The 16,092-nt window shown below is 40.3% G+C and overlaps 1 protein-coding gene across 6 annotated transcripts in view; it reads right to left on the reverse strand.

Moving 5' to 3' along the window:
• Positions 1-8,747: 8,747 nt before the first annotated feature.
• galnt13 (polypeptide N-acetylgalactosaminyltransferase 13) overlaps positions 8,748-16,092 on the reverse strand; it is a 37,241-nt gene continuing 29,896 nt past the window's right edge. For 4 of the 6 annotated variants that reach the window (XM_069533164.1, XM_069533163.1, XM_069533161.1 and 1 more), the window contains one exon: positions 11,376-11,514. Coding sequence is in view for 2 of the 6 variants with exons in the window: in XM_020090295.2 (XP_019945854.1) it covers positions 11,374-11,514 (141 nt within the window). In the remaining 4 variants the exon portion in view is untranslated. The other 2 variants (XM_020090295.2, XM_069533166.1) reach the window with 2 other exon arrangements.

The raw sequence follows: 16,092 nt of genomic DNA on the forward strand, positions 1-16,092 counted from the left end.
TTACAAAGGAAGCCAGATTTGGCCTGAGACATGCATGGATCAGTCAAGAGGTAGCTTGGGGATCAATTTAATTTTCCCCAGGAAAGGGTTAAATATCAGCAGATCCCTAAATTGAACTTTCTGAATCAAGGTTGATGTGGTTACTTGCAAGTCACATCGTAAACCTCATGTGAATATGAAACATCATTTTTGGTTACAAACTGCTGAAAAGTTAAGAAGCATGTTTTATCTTTTATATCTGTAAATATATTGTAAAAAAAAAAAAATTCTGAGCTCACAGGGATCAATATGCTGTGGAGTCAGTCTGGTTCCAGGTTAAATCCTCCTCTCCTGTTATCCTGCAGCTCCCTGTGGTTTACAGCACCGTATTCCATGTCCAGTCAGAAGCCCAGTCTGCCCCTCTCTACAAACAGGGGCTTCTAAAAACAGCACTATGGCCTGACATATATGTTTCTAAATGAAGGATTGCGTGGCAGCACAGTGAAAAGTTGATGTGCCTCCAAGTGTCTGTGAGGCTCTGTGATTCAGTCCTCTCGAGGAAGACACAATTGAAAAAAAAAGATTTCCCCTTATCAGTCACAGGGCCATCATAATTGCCAGGTGAACATTAGCCACAGACTTTGCAGGACTCTGTGCTTTTATAATGAGTGCATGGGGACATGGGTCATCCGCCATGCATTCTGGCCCTCATTAGGAAGAAAAGGCCATTCACATATTTGCAGAGTAAAAATAAGGCTATTACTTTGGACTGGCCAACGACCGGCCAGCTGGCACCATGAGCCAGAAAAATTTAATTGCTGTATTTCACTGATATACTCATTGAAACAAAAGTTTTTTCCCAAACTCTTGTCAGAGTGTCTGCTATGTATGTGCAATCAGAAAAAAAGCAATTAACTTGCTTAACCGTCCAGATTCCTTGAGCTTAAAAGCCCCAAAAACCTGGTTTCAAGTCAAAGTATAGTTTTCTGTTACATTTATATTCAATCAAGGCAAAATAATAAGATGTTTTGTGTTTTCTGCTTAGATTAAACTAAGCTAATCTGCAGTAAGACTGCATTGGTATGGTGTATGTGCATATGTTGGGCTATTGGTTGGTTTCTAAGGTTTGGTTTGACATGGTATTGTATAGTATGGTATGGTTTAGTATATAGTTTAGGATTGTTTGACATAGTATGGTTTGGTAAAGGTTGGATTTATATTTGACATTATTTGGTATGGTTTGTCAAAGCATGGTATGGTTTAGTGTAGTTTTATTGCAATGCTGCTTCATCAGATATTTTCTATCATGTCTATTAACCAATAAGTTTCAATTCAATTGTATTCATAATGTATATTATCTCATGGCACTTTACATAGAAGGTCAAGACCTTACAAATTATAGAGAAACCCAGCAGTTCCCACAGTGAACAGCACTTGGCAACAAAGGAGAGAAAAATCTTTCTCAATAACTGGAATGGGATGGAAGAAATCTCAAGCAGAACCAGACTCAATGTGGGCGGCCATCTGCCTCTGTGAGAAGAGAAAAATGGGGAGGAGAGGAGAGATGGGTGGAAAAGAGGGGAGAGAAGAGAAAGCGATAGGTGGGAGGGGTAAAGATAAGAGAGAGAGACCAATTGTGCACCATCAGGTTTCAGCTCTGACTAGTTGCTATAATAAAAACAATAAGAGTGATGATTATGGATGTAAAGACGTTGTTAAAGATAGCAGCAACAAGTCATATAATAGTAATAATAATCATCATCATCATTATATTCAATCGTGATGAGACACACATATCAGCCATCAGGAAAAAAAACATGCAATAATATTTTAGAATGTAAATATGGGAGAAAAAAAGATTTCTGAGACATTTGCATCATAACACTCAGTAGAGTGTATACTGCCACCAACAGTCCCCTAATGAAACCCCATTTAAATTCACTGGATTAATCAAGAGCCATGAATTAGGAAAATGTTGAACAACACTACCTTGTCCTGTCAAAGCCATATTTTTTCTCTCCCATTTTCATGTAGATTTGTTTGCACACTGCAGAGAAAACATTGAAAAAATACAATCCCAGTTTGTGCAATTTTCCTCCTCTGTCATCACACAGAACAACCATTACCAGTGTTACAATAAGTGCCTGCTCAGTTGTGTGGTGCAGGTATACAGTATCTTGGAGACCAACAAAATAAAAACACAACTCTAAATTAACTTGATGACAATACTAATGAGGAGTGTAAGGGCCAGGTATAAGAAACAAAATGAGAACAGGAACATTTATATTAGTATGAACATATTGTTATTGGGACACTGTGTTCACAGCAATGGTAGAGGGGACAAAAGTGTCATTAAAACAAAGCTTGTTGTTTTTAATGTGTCTGAGGAGGTGACCAGGATCATTTGCTGAGGTCCCTGGTGTACTTGTTTTTATAAATACATTATAAATCTTATGGATGCATCAACGTAAACTTTTTCTTCTCTGTTGGGGTCAACTGACCTCAAGGTGCATTACCACCATCTACTTTGTCTCATCAAGTCTCTGTTCTGTGTCTCTGTTGAAGTTGGGTTAACCTAAGAAAAACAATCCATTCAAAAAAGCACTGATGTTTTGGTGTTTAAACAATGCATGTTCTAGAATGGTCTTTATCTTCAATTAAGTGCTGACAATGAAGTCAGTGCGTCATTGAACTCTGGAAGAGAAATCTCTCAGTTGAATTTGAGACGGCGAGAGGATAACCACTGTGGTCCATCAAGTGGAGTCTCTCACCAAACAATGGAGTTCCTACATGAAGTAGGTAATGGAGTTTGAGGCGATGGAGCTGGCTCATCAAAATTCTTCACTAAAGATAATGATGTCCTGCAAGGAGGCTGCGTGGAAGAAGGAGAAGCAGACCATGCAGGAACAGATTGACTCAGCCAGTCAGGGGCAGACCTACGACTCTAACAGAGCGATACAGACAGAGTTGGAGGGTGTTGAAAGAGAAAGTAAATTTTTATTTACAAATTGGATTCTCGTTTTAGAAACGAGCAGTTAGAGACCAATAGGGTGAAAAAGGAGCTGCACGAAAAGTGCAACCAAGTCAAGGCGATGGAGCTTTCCTTCGACAAGAACATGAAGCACATCATCTTTGAAAAGGATGCAGTGATCGCCAAGGTCACAGATGAAAAAGTGGCACTTGGACATAAAATCCTGGAGCTCATGACCAAGCTCAGAGCCACTGAGAGAGCAGTCCACCCCAACGAGAGTGAGTGGAAGACAAAAGTCAAAGCGGAGCAGGCAGAGAAGGAGGCCTGCTATGAGAAGGTAGATAGGCTGGAGAATCTGCTCAGACACACTGAGGAAAAGTGGGTGGCCGAGCAAAAGGACTCCCTCAACATGCAGTGATCAAGGAGTTGAAGACAAAAGTCAACGATCTGGAGGACACTGCCTGCTCTGAGAGAATAGAGGACATGGAGGAGAAGAGTCAGGCCAAGCAGGAGGAGTCCCTCAGCCAATCCAGCAACATGGAGGAGGACGTGGAGCCCCTGATCATCCAAAACACTCAGCTTCATATATGTTTCCTCGGTTTGATTTGAATAACAACTTGACTGATTGCACGTTTCAGGTTGAGACTTTTGAAAGAGTTAATACTGACCCATATGTTGTCTGTGTCTTTTACAGGAACCTGCTTTGACACCTGCCAACACTAAGGCAGGATCAAGGAGGAAGAGGGGAAAGAACAGAAATAGGAACTGAAGAAGGAGACAAAAGAGAAGCAGGAAAAGAAAGATAAATTGGAACGAGAGAAGGAGACAAGGAGAAGTGACTGTATTTTTCCTTAAAACCCCTCAACTCCCTCCACCCTGTTAACCCCTTTGCCTCACCCATCGTTCTTCTTCCTCATCCATCCCCTCCTCACATCTTTCCTCTCCCTCAGCCCTGTCCACCATCCAAACTCCCCTCCCCTCCTTACATTCCTTATCCTTCCCTCACTCTCCATACCGAACCTGTAAATATCATCCTCTCTTGAGAAAATAAAAAAACATTTAATGTAATTTGAAAAATGATTCTTCCATCTCTTGTTTCAAGTCAATTTCAATTCAGCCTGATATCCACTTGGTATATTATGGCCCCATAGGGAGTAAAACAGCTGACACTGTCTGCATCAGGGTGTGGATCCCATGTGGTTAACAGCCTGTACTTGGTCGCATGTGTAGGTGGGCACGCAGGGTCACTGAGGTCTCAGGACCCCCAACCCCAAATTATGGATACTTCTGGTTTTACAAATCCAAGATGGTGCTGGACAAAATGCTCGTCTCAACTCTTTCAAAACGGCCGTTCACAAACCAAGCAAGTTCTGTTGCATCTGGTTTGGTTTGGTTTGGTTTGGTTTGGTTTGACATGGTCCACAGTTAAATACAAACACAAATCCCCTCAGTCATGGTAACCCTTTAAATGAGCGGCCACAAAAAGCTTTTATTCGAACCATCATTCAAACATTTCCTGGCCTTGCAGCAACACGTCTTTAATTCTGCTCGACACGCAGGCTTTGTCAGTGACAGCTAAATACAAGGAAGAGGTTAAGGTCTGGACTTGTTCTTGTCACACGCCAGGAGGCAGCTGATGTGAAACACGGTGCACTAAATTAGAATATATGCAGATTGTTGCGCTCAGTTAATAGTGTATGGATTTAGAAAGGCTGCACTTTTCATCCCTTTAAAGTTATTTTTCTTAATCACCATTAAAAAAAAAATCAACAGCCTTTTCCTCAATAAAACTCTGTCATCACCATCATTACCCAGTGTAATGTGGTTGGCCTTTCTTGCAACAGGCCCCATCAAAATTCTGTTTGTCAATGATCAGTAAACTTTGATGATCTTTTTTCTATAACCCATCTCATAAAAATAGCCCAGGCAACGGCTGATGGTCGGGCGGGGATGCAATTGATTTATAAATCTAATCAGACCAATGTAGGACACAAGATGCATTCGACCTCCTCTCTGGATCAGCCTGGATGGCACTTGAGGTCATTTTCCAAGAAGATCAGCCAATCACTTCAGACAATCTCCTCTAATTTTCCATCTTCCCTTATAATCTCTACAATCAGAGACAGATCAGGGAGGGAGCCATGTTGGTTTTGATGGATTTGTTCTTCTCACCCACTCTCTACACATTTGCCCCTTCCTCACAAAAAAGAAAACCCTTGTAATCATATTTTTCTGCTCCGATATTGATTTTTGTATTTTAAGCAAACAATCCCCCTCTCGTGAAAGACATGGGCTATGATTTCTCTCCCTGCGGAGACAGGGTCTTAACATGATCTGAAGGATGTGAACGATGCTCGGTGGAGGCTGAAGCACTAACAGGGTCGTACTACATACTTGGCATGAAATGTGAAACCATGTGGTGAATGAGCAAAGCTGCATCTCTAAACCAGTCATTCCATGGGGGGGGGTGCAGCAACTGGGTCAAAATATGGAGCTTTCGGGGGGGACATATGAAATAATCAGCATCTTGTGGTGATTGAGGAAAATTACAGACGTTTTGCAAGTGACTGAAAGAAGCAACAGCATTTAAACACAAACCGAATCCTCTGTGGAGGCAAATAACATCTGGGAATGAGAATGTTAGCTCTTATAGCCACATTATCCTTGATGAATTGTTGTTTATTCAATCCTTTATAGGTGCACTTAAAAAGCAAATAGAAATATTGTTCTGCTTCAGCCTTTCCCCCAGTTGAAATGAGACTTTATTAGTTGATGCTGTGGTCAAAAATAGCATCCAAACAGGAGTGTTTTGTGGGACAGCTCCTGGAGATTGATGATTGATTACTACACAATTACTGCTGAAAGCAGCAGGGCCCCCCCTCCTAATCACTGCTTTCGTATCTAAAAGGAGATTATCACATAGGAGAAGCTTGTTAGAGCCACTTCCTCCCTGCAAATCAATAAAAATTACTCAAGAGATTGCAAGCATACATCAGAAATGTCTCCCTTAAATCCCTAGGCTGGCTACACATTTAAAGACTGTACATTATTCTCTGTGTTTGTGGTGGGGTATGTGCCTCCTGTGGCAATGGATCTGAGCCCCACTGAGATAATGGCCTCAGTCCATGTCTAATTAAAGCTGCTTTTCAGTGCGGGCGCTCTGGAACTTCAGGTCCCCTCAACAATTAAGTGCAGGATTTCTTCTCTGGTCTCGAGTGAGAAGGAAAGGCACATCCAGAGGGTTGATTATCCCCCCTCTCTCTCCCCCACTCTGCCTGTGCCTATTATTGGATTCACTTAGCGGATGGAACCACATATATTGAGCAGGCCAGACAGGCAAACCGGTATACAATCAAACACATGGGAGATACTTGGAGAGATAGGGCATAAGAAGGTAAAGCGTCTTATTTGAAGTCGAGGCACGAAAGTGTTGAGATCGTCTCGTCATAATGGTCTAATGGAAACAGGTTAGAGAGACAATTCTATAACCAGAAGGAAAGAGGTTCAATTCCTGCTGCAGTGTCCTTGAGAGCTGCTCTGGATACGAGCATCAGACAAATGCAAACGTGAGCTTCTGTTGTGATATAAAAAAGGAACTTGAGGACAATTCACATTGCCTGGGTTTACCCTTAGGGCCGCCAGGCTTAGGGCAAAGGGGCGTCAGTCACCATGCAAGTGTCTTTAGTTTCAAACTAACAGTGTTGACATTTTCCTGTAAAGCACCCACTTTGTTTAAATAGCAAATGCCCTAGCACCCATTTGAGCACCTATGGGTGGGACGACCTTTAAATGAGTTGTGGTAGGTTCATTGTTTGCACTTAGCTATGTAGATAAATCAGTGCTACAGCATTTCACCAGTCCACAATATATGATGCAGTTCAGCATCTCTACTTATTCCAGACTCCAAAATGATCAGTTAAATTATCACTTCAGTTCAGGAGCTTGAGCTTGGTTTTCCTAATAAACCGTCAACTGAGTGCAAAGCTTTTATATGCACAGATTTTAGTGCATCACTCAAACACTTGTAACATTTGAGGCTGAACTACAGGAACACAGCGTCAAGAATAGAATGGGTTAACTGAAGAAAATATAGGACCTATGGTGTAATATGATCCAGGGTTTCTCAACATGGGTTTAGTTTTGTATTCCCTGAGATTTAATGAGCTTATGCTTTATGTAGTTGAGAGCTGTGCAGTGCCCATGGTGAGAAGTTCTGATCTTGTTCGACCTTAGAGAGCCACAGCGAGCCACAGATAGCTACAGATAAAGCCTCCATTAGGGCCATTATTTTACAGCATCTCACCCCTTAATGGACTCCCCTGGCCTGGCCGCAGACCCTCTATCTTATCCTCACAGGCCCAGTTAACCAGCCTGGGCTTGGCTTCCTACAGGTGTGAGGCTGTCTGAAACAACAGCACGTCCCCACAGGGCCCCTGCTGAGAATGTGGTGAGCCGCTGATGTGTTGTCAGCTCCACAAAGACACCCATTAATACCAGCGCAGTGGTTACCTTAGAGAGGTCAACAAACACTCCAGAGCTTGAGAGGAGGGAATTAAAATGTACATTTGCAGTTGGAGCATTAGTGTTGTTAAATAGAGAACAGTCTGTTGAATGCAAAGTGCCTTCCTTGCATTTATTAATATTTGCAATAACAGTTTTTTCTTTGTTTAATGGGATTAAAAGTCCAAGCTATTTAATATTCATCATTAACATTAAGCCTTTTCAGGACATTTGCACATTTGCTTTCTTGCCAAGAGTTATTGAGAAGGTTGCTGCCACCCTCATACAGTATATGTCGATTAATTATCAAGCTAAGACTGAAAACGGGGAAACAACCAGCGTGGCCGTGTCCAAAAGAGTCAAAAACCAGCTACACTGGCATCATCTGTGCAGCTCACAAATAACATGAATAAAGAACTATCTGTAGAGGTTATGAGCCGGACTATGTTTTGGCTTGGAGCAGCGACATCTCTGGCAACCAGTCGAGAAATAACTCTGCACATAATAACCTATTAAACCACCCAAAAAAAAGTCAGTTAAAGCCATTCAGCACACATTCAGTATAATCACCTAGAAATGGTACATTTTGGTTTTCGTAGACAAATCTAATATAAAGGGAAGCGTCCAGAGTCAATGCTTATCTAAGCTAGCTCATTAGTCATTGTAGCTTCTAATTTACAATATGGTCATGAGAGTGGTATTGATCTTCTCTTCCCAAAGCAGTCGATCAACTAATCAACAATATTGATTTCCAATCAAATCGAATGGTTTAAGTAATTGCAAATGCTAAATGTCTAAATATCTTCTATTCCATATCAATGCAAATCAAATATTATGACTGGTCATAACAACCCATGTAAGATTGTGAAATAATCAGGGAATTTACTCATTTTTTTAAATGTTGACTTAGTCATAAATCAATACAGCGAAAAAAGGATTGATAGTGACAGTAATCATTAGTTTCAGCCATAAGATAGTTACAATGTTGAGTATTCCCCAGTCTCTGTCTGCATTGCCCTACATTAACCTTGTAGCTTTCCTTCATTTTCCTTCCTAGATTTTGACAAAGCCAGAGTCTCCTGTCAGGTCAAATGTCAAATGTGCAGAGATAATGAGTCGATTCAGAAGTACCTTCATCAGGTGACCATGGAAGATGCTTTTGCACATGCTGGACAGAAGAGGAAGGTAACATGCAGTGTGAGTGGCATGTTCACCTGTCGTCTCCGAATAGTCACCACGGAAAAAAGGATACAAAACAGCACCTGTAAAAGCCCACACACAGAATGGAGCCTGGTAATGAGATGCTCCTGAAAGCTTCAAGAGAAAGGTTTATTAAACAACTGATGGGTGGGGGGTGTGTGCTCGTGTTCGCATTTCCCTCAGTTGCTTCACACTGAAATTAATGCAAATTCTATGTTCAGTCGAAGTTTTATTTTTTTTCTACAAAAAAGGCAAAATGTACAAACAGGTAACACTATCATTTTGCGAACAGAACATTGAAACATTACATTCCTTTTTTTAACACCATGCACTTCGAGATAATGAAAAACAATAAATGTTTGCGCATAATGCAAAAGAGGTGATTGAAATTTAGTCTGAATGCCAAGCAGGCACTTGGCGAGGATTCAGTATTCAAGCAGCATTGATAGTATTTCACCATTAGTTGCTCCCTCATGTACGCTCGCCCCAGGTCCTTTAGGTAGTGTGAAGATTGGTTTCATGGGACCAATGATGATTTCCAAAACACACTGCAATTTCAAAACCCATGGTAAGCACTGGTTTTTATTACCTCAATTCCAAATAAAACATTGCAAAACCTCATGATCTTGTCAGCATTCAATGCCTTTTTCTCTGAGGAGTGTTCAAGTTTTACAGCATCTTAGAAAAATAATTGGTTCTGTATGTACAACAACAGCAATGGTGATAAAAACATGTCAACATGAACAACAGAATGTGTTGATCTCAGACAGTAATGCAGTGTACCAGTCACATTTGCTTGGGCAATGGGTGAATATCTATATACTGAATACTGACCTGCTTAACTATTAATGGGTAACTAGACGCTTGATCAAGTATTCATATGGAAGTGATAAATTCATGAGATATGACATCAATATGGTGTAGTATTTCATCTCAAATGAAAACAGACTCAACAGTCTCCTTTTTCAACAACTAAATAATTAAACCATCTAAAAACCAATAAACCAAATAAAAAACAAATTTCTAAAGGCACACGAAATTATTCAGCTCCAAGACGTCCTGATATCTTAACATTTTTAAAATGAAGTGAGCAATGTCTTAGGGAAAGAGGTGGAAATCTTGTAGGACCTGATAAAGTTGTTTTTTTTAAGTGAGTATGTTCTTATGATAAAACAGTGCATTTAATCTTACTTCAGTACAGGTGTTATCAGGTGTTATCGTTTAGAGAAAACTCTTAAAGCCATTCAAAATCAATCATAGACGGAGCAGAGTGATGATTACTTGCTTCATCCTTTCCTGCAGCCATTTATTTAATTCCTTCAAGGGGGGGGGGGGGGGCGATGTTATAGCTGTACTCTTGTCTTGTATTCATTTTCTATAGATGATGGTTTGAAATCATTATTTTTATTCCAGCCTCTCAAGAAAACCACTTCAACAACTAGAGCCTGACCAATAAATCAGCCAATTGCAGAAAGGAAGGTGCAGTACAGAAATACCAGGATACATTTGCGGTAACAATTCTTAAACAAAAAACGGAAGGGTATACTTACAAAACGCTGTATATGTTTTTTTCTTTTGTTAGTTTTTAAGAAAATCTGAAGATATAGTTTATCACTAGTGTTTGTTTCTTCTGAGACTTTTCCATTTATTTGATAAAACTATTAATTACCAAAAAAGAAAACAAAAGTTATGAATTTATTATTAAAGTTATTGACAGTATTGGTGTTACTGTTACCCAGGGGACATGGAGTTACAGGACAACAATGCTAGTGCTTGAAATTTGAGTCATACGTTATTATGTAATTAAGTCTGAGTTGCATTGTTGTTTCGACATTGTACCAATTCCACAAATGACCCATGGAGGAAGGAAGGTCTGTCGAAGTAACATGAACAATAAGCATTTTGTGGTCCTCCCAAATATTTAATGCTGTATCTTAAATTGCTAACGGCTGCTAGCTAATGCTACAGTAATGATAGTAGGTTACTCATGTCGTCATGTAGTCATCGACACACCATGAAAGTGCGTCTCCCCACTAACACTAAAGATCAGTCAACCATTACCATGGGAACCATCCAACCAGTGGCTGGAAGCTTAAGACAAAGTTTCAAGAAATATGTTGACTGAAAAAAATACACAATCGCTTCAGTACCATATCTTTAGTTCCCTTACACCAACAGTGATGAGAACAATCCAGTGTTGTAGGCTCTACAATCACCAGCTCTTTCCATTTATTTCAGCTATAACAATCCTCTCCTATGATTGTACCTACAGTCGATGCACTGCATGTTACACTACACACCACGGCAGAGCCTTGCAACATTCTTCTTATAGAAGCTCTGCTGTTGAATTGTTTGTCCAGCAGCTAATAAGCAGTCTTAGGAGCACAGTGTGGATGCACGGCTAACAGCCGTGCATCCACAGCGTGAACGATATCAGTGTTCTCCATGCACAGACCTCACACATCGATCTCCCAGCTCAGACTGGACGAGCTCAAGCTCATCATTTCTCCTGAATGTCAGGTGCAGCTTCTGTGGCAAACTGTAAAAGGAGAAACGTCCACAATGGAAGCCAAAGCTGCTGCTGCTGCTGCCTGGATCATTCGTATTGAAGCGGAAAGCTGCAACAGGAAGATGCATATGATGTGTGTGAGCCACCCGGTGAGGCTGTGGAGCTGGGACTGGTTAGGATGAGAGTAGAAAGGTGGAGTCAGAGAGGTGAGGGATCAGACGTTAAGGGTCATGTTTCGTAGCAGCCACTGCTGAGAGCGGCTGCCGTTGCAGTCTCTCAGGGTGGGGACCATCTTGTCCTCTTCAGATGGCATGTCCAAACACTGGTTGCTGTTCACGTGCAGCAGGGTGAGTCGCTGGAGAGAGACGGACAAAGACACAGGCAATTACACAGATGTATAAATGAATGTACAGACATGATACAAATGCAAGTTAAATACACTGAGTTTTATTTGATGTTGTAATAACTTTCCTCAACTCACATCAGTGACTGTATGTCACAAAAACAACTTACAACCCAGTTTGTTACTAAGTAACTGTAGCTGCAGCAGAAAAAGCAATAGGTGCTGCGTTTCCAGAGGACAGGATGTTCCAGACGAGAAAGAAATACTCCTGCCCCTTGTCACACAGCATACTGTGAGGCAGCCTGGACAACCAGGGCTCCTGTTGGTGGAGACTGTGCCAATGAATAGGAAGGATTTCTTTGGGAACAACTTTTGAGCATCAGTGGCTTCAAAATATCAATATAATAAAAAATTAAAATAAGAATTTAGAAAAAAAAAATGTCAATACAGAAAAGTTTTCAAATGATTCAGTTCTTATTTCACCAGAGTGAAAGGTTAAAAAAGAGGCAACATTCAAACAAAAGTGAAGCAGCTCACAATATAAATGGATGAATAGCTTCTAGGTTTTCTTAACCTTCTGGAGATTTTTAAAAATCTGTTCATTTTGCAGCAAAAACAAGACGTTAAAAGACACAGTTAACCTTATTAAGGGGAAATACAACCAAAACAATACATGTAATACCATCATATTTATACCATTGTGGCCATAGACTGTAAATAAAAAATGGACGCAGACTTCAGGTACAAAAAATGAAGCCACTTCGGAAATGACAAGACAAGAAGTGTTTAAGAAAATGATCTTTCACTTGATTTTGAACGTCAGTCAACATTTTGATCAATCACTACAAGCTGTCTGTTAGGCTCCACCACCCGCTCAGACTAAGATGGTTACTTCTGGACTACAAACAAACCAGAATTGGACACCTGGTATTGGACGTTCTGGCTCAATCATCATGTTATATTGTAAAAGTTATTTGACTAACAAGTCAAAAAGATCTGCTGAGAAAAGGACTCCGTTTTGTCTCATCAGTAGTTTAGTGTTGCTCATCACAATGTGAGTTGATTCATTTTCAGTTGATGGACACATCAACTCATCCTTTCATTGTTTCAGCAGTATAAACAATAATGAATAAATATGAGCTCAGCTATGCCAGAGCTTTCCTGTTTATTCTGCAGTGACAAACTGTCCTCATGACAACATGAGCTCACATTTATCTCCTGCTCCACTCCACACAATGCCCCCTCTCCATTTTCAGTCATGTTCAATCACATAACCCAGGAAAGCCAGGACACAGAACAATCCCTTTTAAAATGTCCAGACTGGAAAAACATACCTGTCATGATGAGATGAACTCAAGTACCACATGTGCATGTTGAACAGGCATCTGAGGCTATCTGCCACAGGGGCTCCAGAGATAAAAAAAAAACCCAGACTAACAACGGGAAGGAAGCTCTCAATGGCCTTGATTAACCATTTATGCTCATTCCCAAGGAAGGAACATGCTTCTGCAATTTCCTTCCACACTTTAGCTGCTTTCCTTGTCCTAATGATCACATGCAGTTGTAGACGACTTGGAGAAGTGTCTCAGCGAGGGAAAACGTCGCTGTGTGAGGATTTGGGGGAAATTATGTCAGGTGCCACAGTGCTAAGAAAAACCACCGAGTTCAGATACCATTTTTCTCTTCCCAATACCAATTCCTTCATCAGTGCATTTAAAAAAAATTGCTTTATGTTACTAACCCTGTGTGGAAGTGATGATTGCTTTTGCTGGGTTTGCAATTGGCAAAACTTGTGCCATCCCTTGAAACAAGCCTTGCATTAAGTACACATCACCGTTTTATTCGTGGTACATTCTAGCTTGAAATATTGCCCAATTACTCACATTTTAGCTCGCTCTGATAATCACTTCTTAAAAACAGTACTTGCCAGTGGCATTGGGGCACAACTGCTGTTTTGGAGCAGCAAAAATCTCTGGGAAAAGAAAGTTGCAGTTTTTAATGGGCGAAACTAATACAGTTGAAAGACGTGTTATCATAATATATCACTATCACATCGTACTCGACTAATTTTCACCAGTTTTGGAGGCAGGCTGATATTGGTATTGGAACATCTCTATAAATGCTGTATGTAAATATCAGGGTTCTGGAGAGAAAACATCTGCATGATAACTCATCACAAAAGGCGAGAACCTCCAGATCAGCAATTTGCACCCTGTTATCAGGAGTCCTTGTCAAAGTGAACAATGGAACAAACATGAAAGAAGATGTGGCGTTAAAACTGGCATGAATATTTGATCGTGTGGCCGAGATTCTTCATTAAAACGAGATTAGGCTTTGATTGTTGACAGAGGCTATTCAGACTAATGAGCACGCAGAGACGCTCGGGCCATGTTTGAGCTTAAGCTATAAAACACAAGGGTCTGACATTCACTGCCTGGATACAAGGATGTGCACACACACACCTTTTCTGAAGTACACATTACAGACTGCCCTACAGTGCACATTAGTACAAACAAACCTAGAACAAAGAAAGCAGGTGGAGTTTGACCTCACACACCTGCCAAAAAACTAGATCAAAAATAACAGAGCAGCTCGACACTTCTCCCTCCAGTTATCAGATGCTTTCAGGTTTTATATACGATTTGAAATATTCAAACTTTCTGTCCGATTGAAATGAAGGGACCAAGTGTTCAACTTGTCCTAAAATGTCACCGCTTTGAAATCCAGCTATTTTAGGTAACATTCAACTAGAGACAAATCACAAGACTTTCAGCTATTCAGAATTTTCTCAGCTATTTGACAAGTAATACAGTTTTCTCCGTCCTTGTGTGTGCTACTCTGGGCACAGTTGTGGCGTCTGTGCACACAACAGTCTAGCGTGTTAAATTTGTCCTCGTGCTGCAGTGCCATGTTTTATGCGACAGATTGCCTGATCTTTTTGTGAGGTGGCAGCATGGATCATCAATTTTTTAGATTTTAGGGTCAATTCTCTGAGTCATTGCCATGAACCAACTTTAAACCAATCGACGCATGCCACAAAAACATTTGAGCAATAATCAAGCGACAAAATCAATAAGAATGACAAAATGTGATAAAAAAAAGTGTCATCAAGCTGAATTATTGAATCTACGTTTAGTCCGACATTGAAACCAAATCAAAAGTGTTAATTATGTATTCCATTAAATAAACAGACTTTCACACTGATTCAACTAAGTTTACTTGATTTTGATGTATTGAAACAGTATAACAATAATTAACTACCACAAAGCCGAGTAAATCCTCTTTAATAAAAGCGCTCTGGCAGCGTTTTGGCCTTTGATTCAGTTCATAGCAAGTAAATCCTCGTCTCAATCTAATTAATATCACTGTATCTCTGATAAGAAGGAAAACTCGAAAACTCTGACGCTGTCAAATGTACTTGTGCCAGGCAGCAAATATCTTTGTGCACATAGGATATAAGAGCCTGGGCCAAGTTTAAGGCTTTGCTGTGATCTGGGGATGTGTGACGGACGACATGATGAAGAGGAGTAGATGTGAGTGTGCAGACTACTGCTGCAGCAACCAACACACTGCAAGACGGACTCCATTGCCTCTTCAGTGGTACGCCACCATTGTGTTTTTGTTGTCGTCCATAATTTAGGTGAGAAGTGGATGCCAGGATCTCATTGGCAGAATATCACTGACCACAAACCTGGAGACAGACAGTGATCTGTTAATAGTGAGTTACATGCTGGTGTGACCTGAGTGGAGAAAGTGCTTACATGACAGAAAAAGAGACTAAAGATAAGAAACTGCACAGAAAGAAGAAACATTCCCCTCAGTCATGATCGCACAACCAACAAGACCCACAGCCTAACAACAGACTAGTTTTCAAACCTCTCTGACTCTTCACACAAAACCCTAACGTTGATCAAGCAGCTATCTATCTGTATCTCAGTCCATGAGTCGGATTTTCCAAGGGAAACTTTTAATAAGAAACTCTTACAAATTAAAGTTGGCGGAATTTGCAGAAGGTCTTTGCGACTGTAAAAATATTTTGTGAGAGTAATTAAAATTCGATCAGGAATAATTTTAACAATAAGGTTTCATAGTCTCATTTGAATAATATAGTCACACAGATTCTTCATCTGACACTGAAATTACAGTTTCCAAGCAACAAGTTAGAAGCTCATCTACTGAAACTATTCCTGCACAAAGACAAAACATTTCCACAAATACAAAACTTAATCACATATTCGGAAAACCTGAATATACAATTCCCACATTCAAATGTGGGAATGTATTTATTTTTCACACACAGAAGGTGATACACAACAGTAGGCTGAGAAATGATTTGGTAAAATTAGAAATATCTGAAATTTGCAAAAAATCTTTTCACGAGCTGAAATGACCAATAACCCTACAAACTTTTTATAGTACAGTTTACATTCTTCATCCATTTCCTGCATTTTCAACTCTTCATATGCTCCAACTGCGTCTTCATACAAATTCAAGTGAGCACCTCAGTTTAGCTTCAGCTTGTGCAGGAGCAGCAATTCCACTGCAATTTCTTCAGAAAATGCATTTTCTAGTTATTTCATGCTCCCTGTG

Source organism: Paralichthys olivaceus, chromosome 10 (genome assembly GCF_024713975.1).
Source record: "Paralichthys olivaceus isolate ysfri-2021 chromosome 10, ASM2471397v2, whole genome shotgun sequence".
NCBI lineage: Eukaryota > Metazoa > Chordata > Actinopteri > Pleuronectiformes > Paralichthyidae > Paralichthys > Paralichthys olivaceus.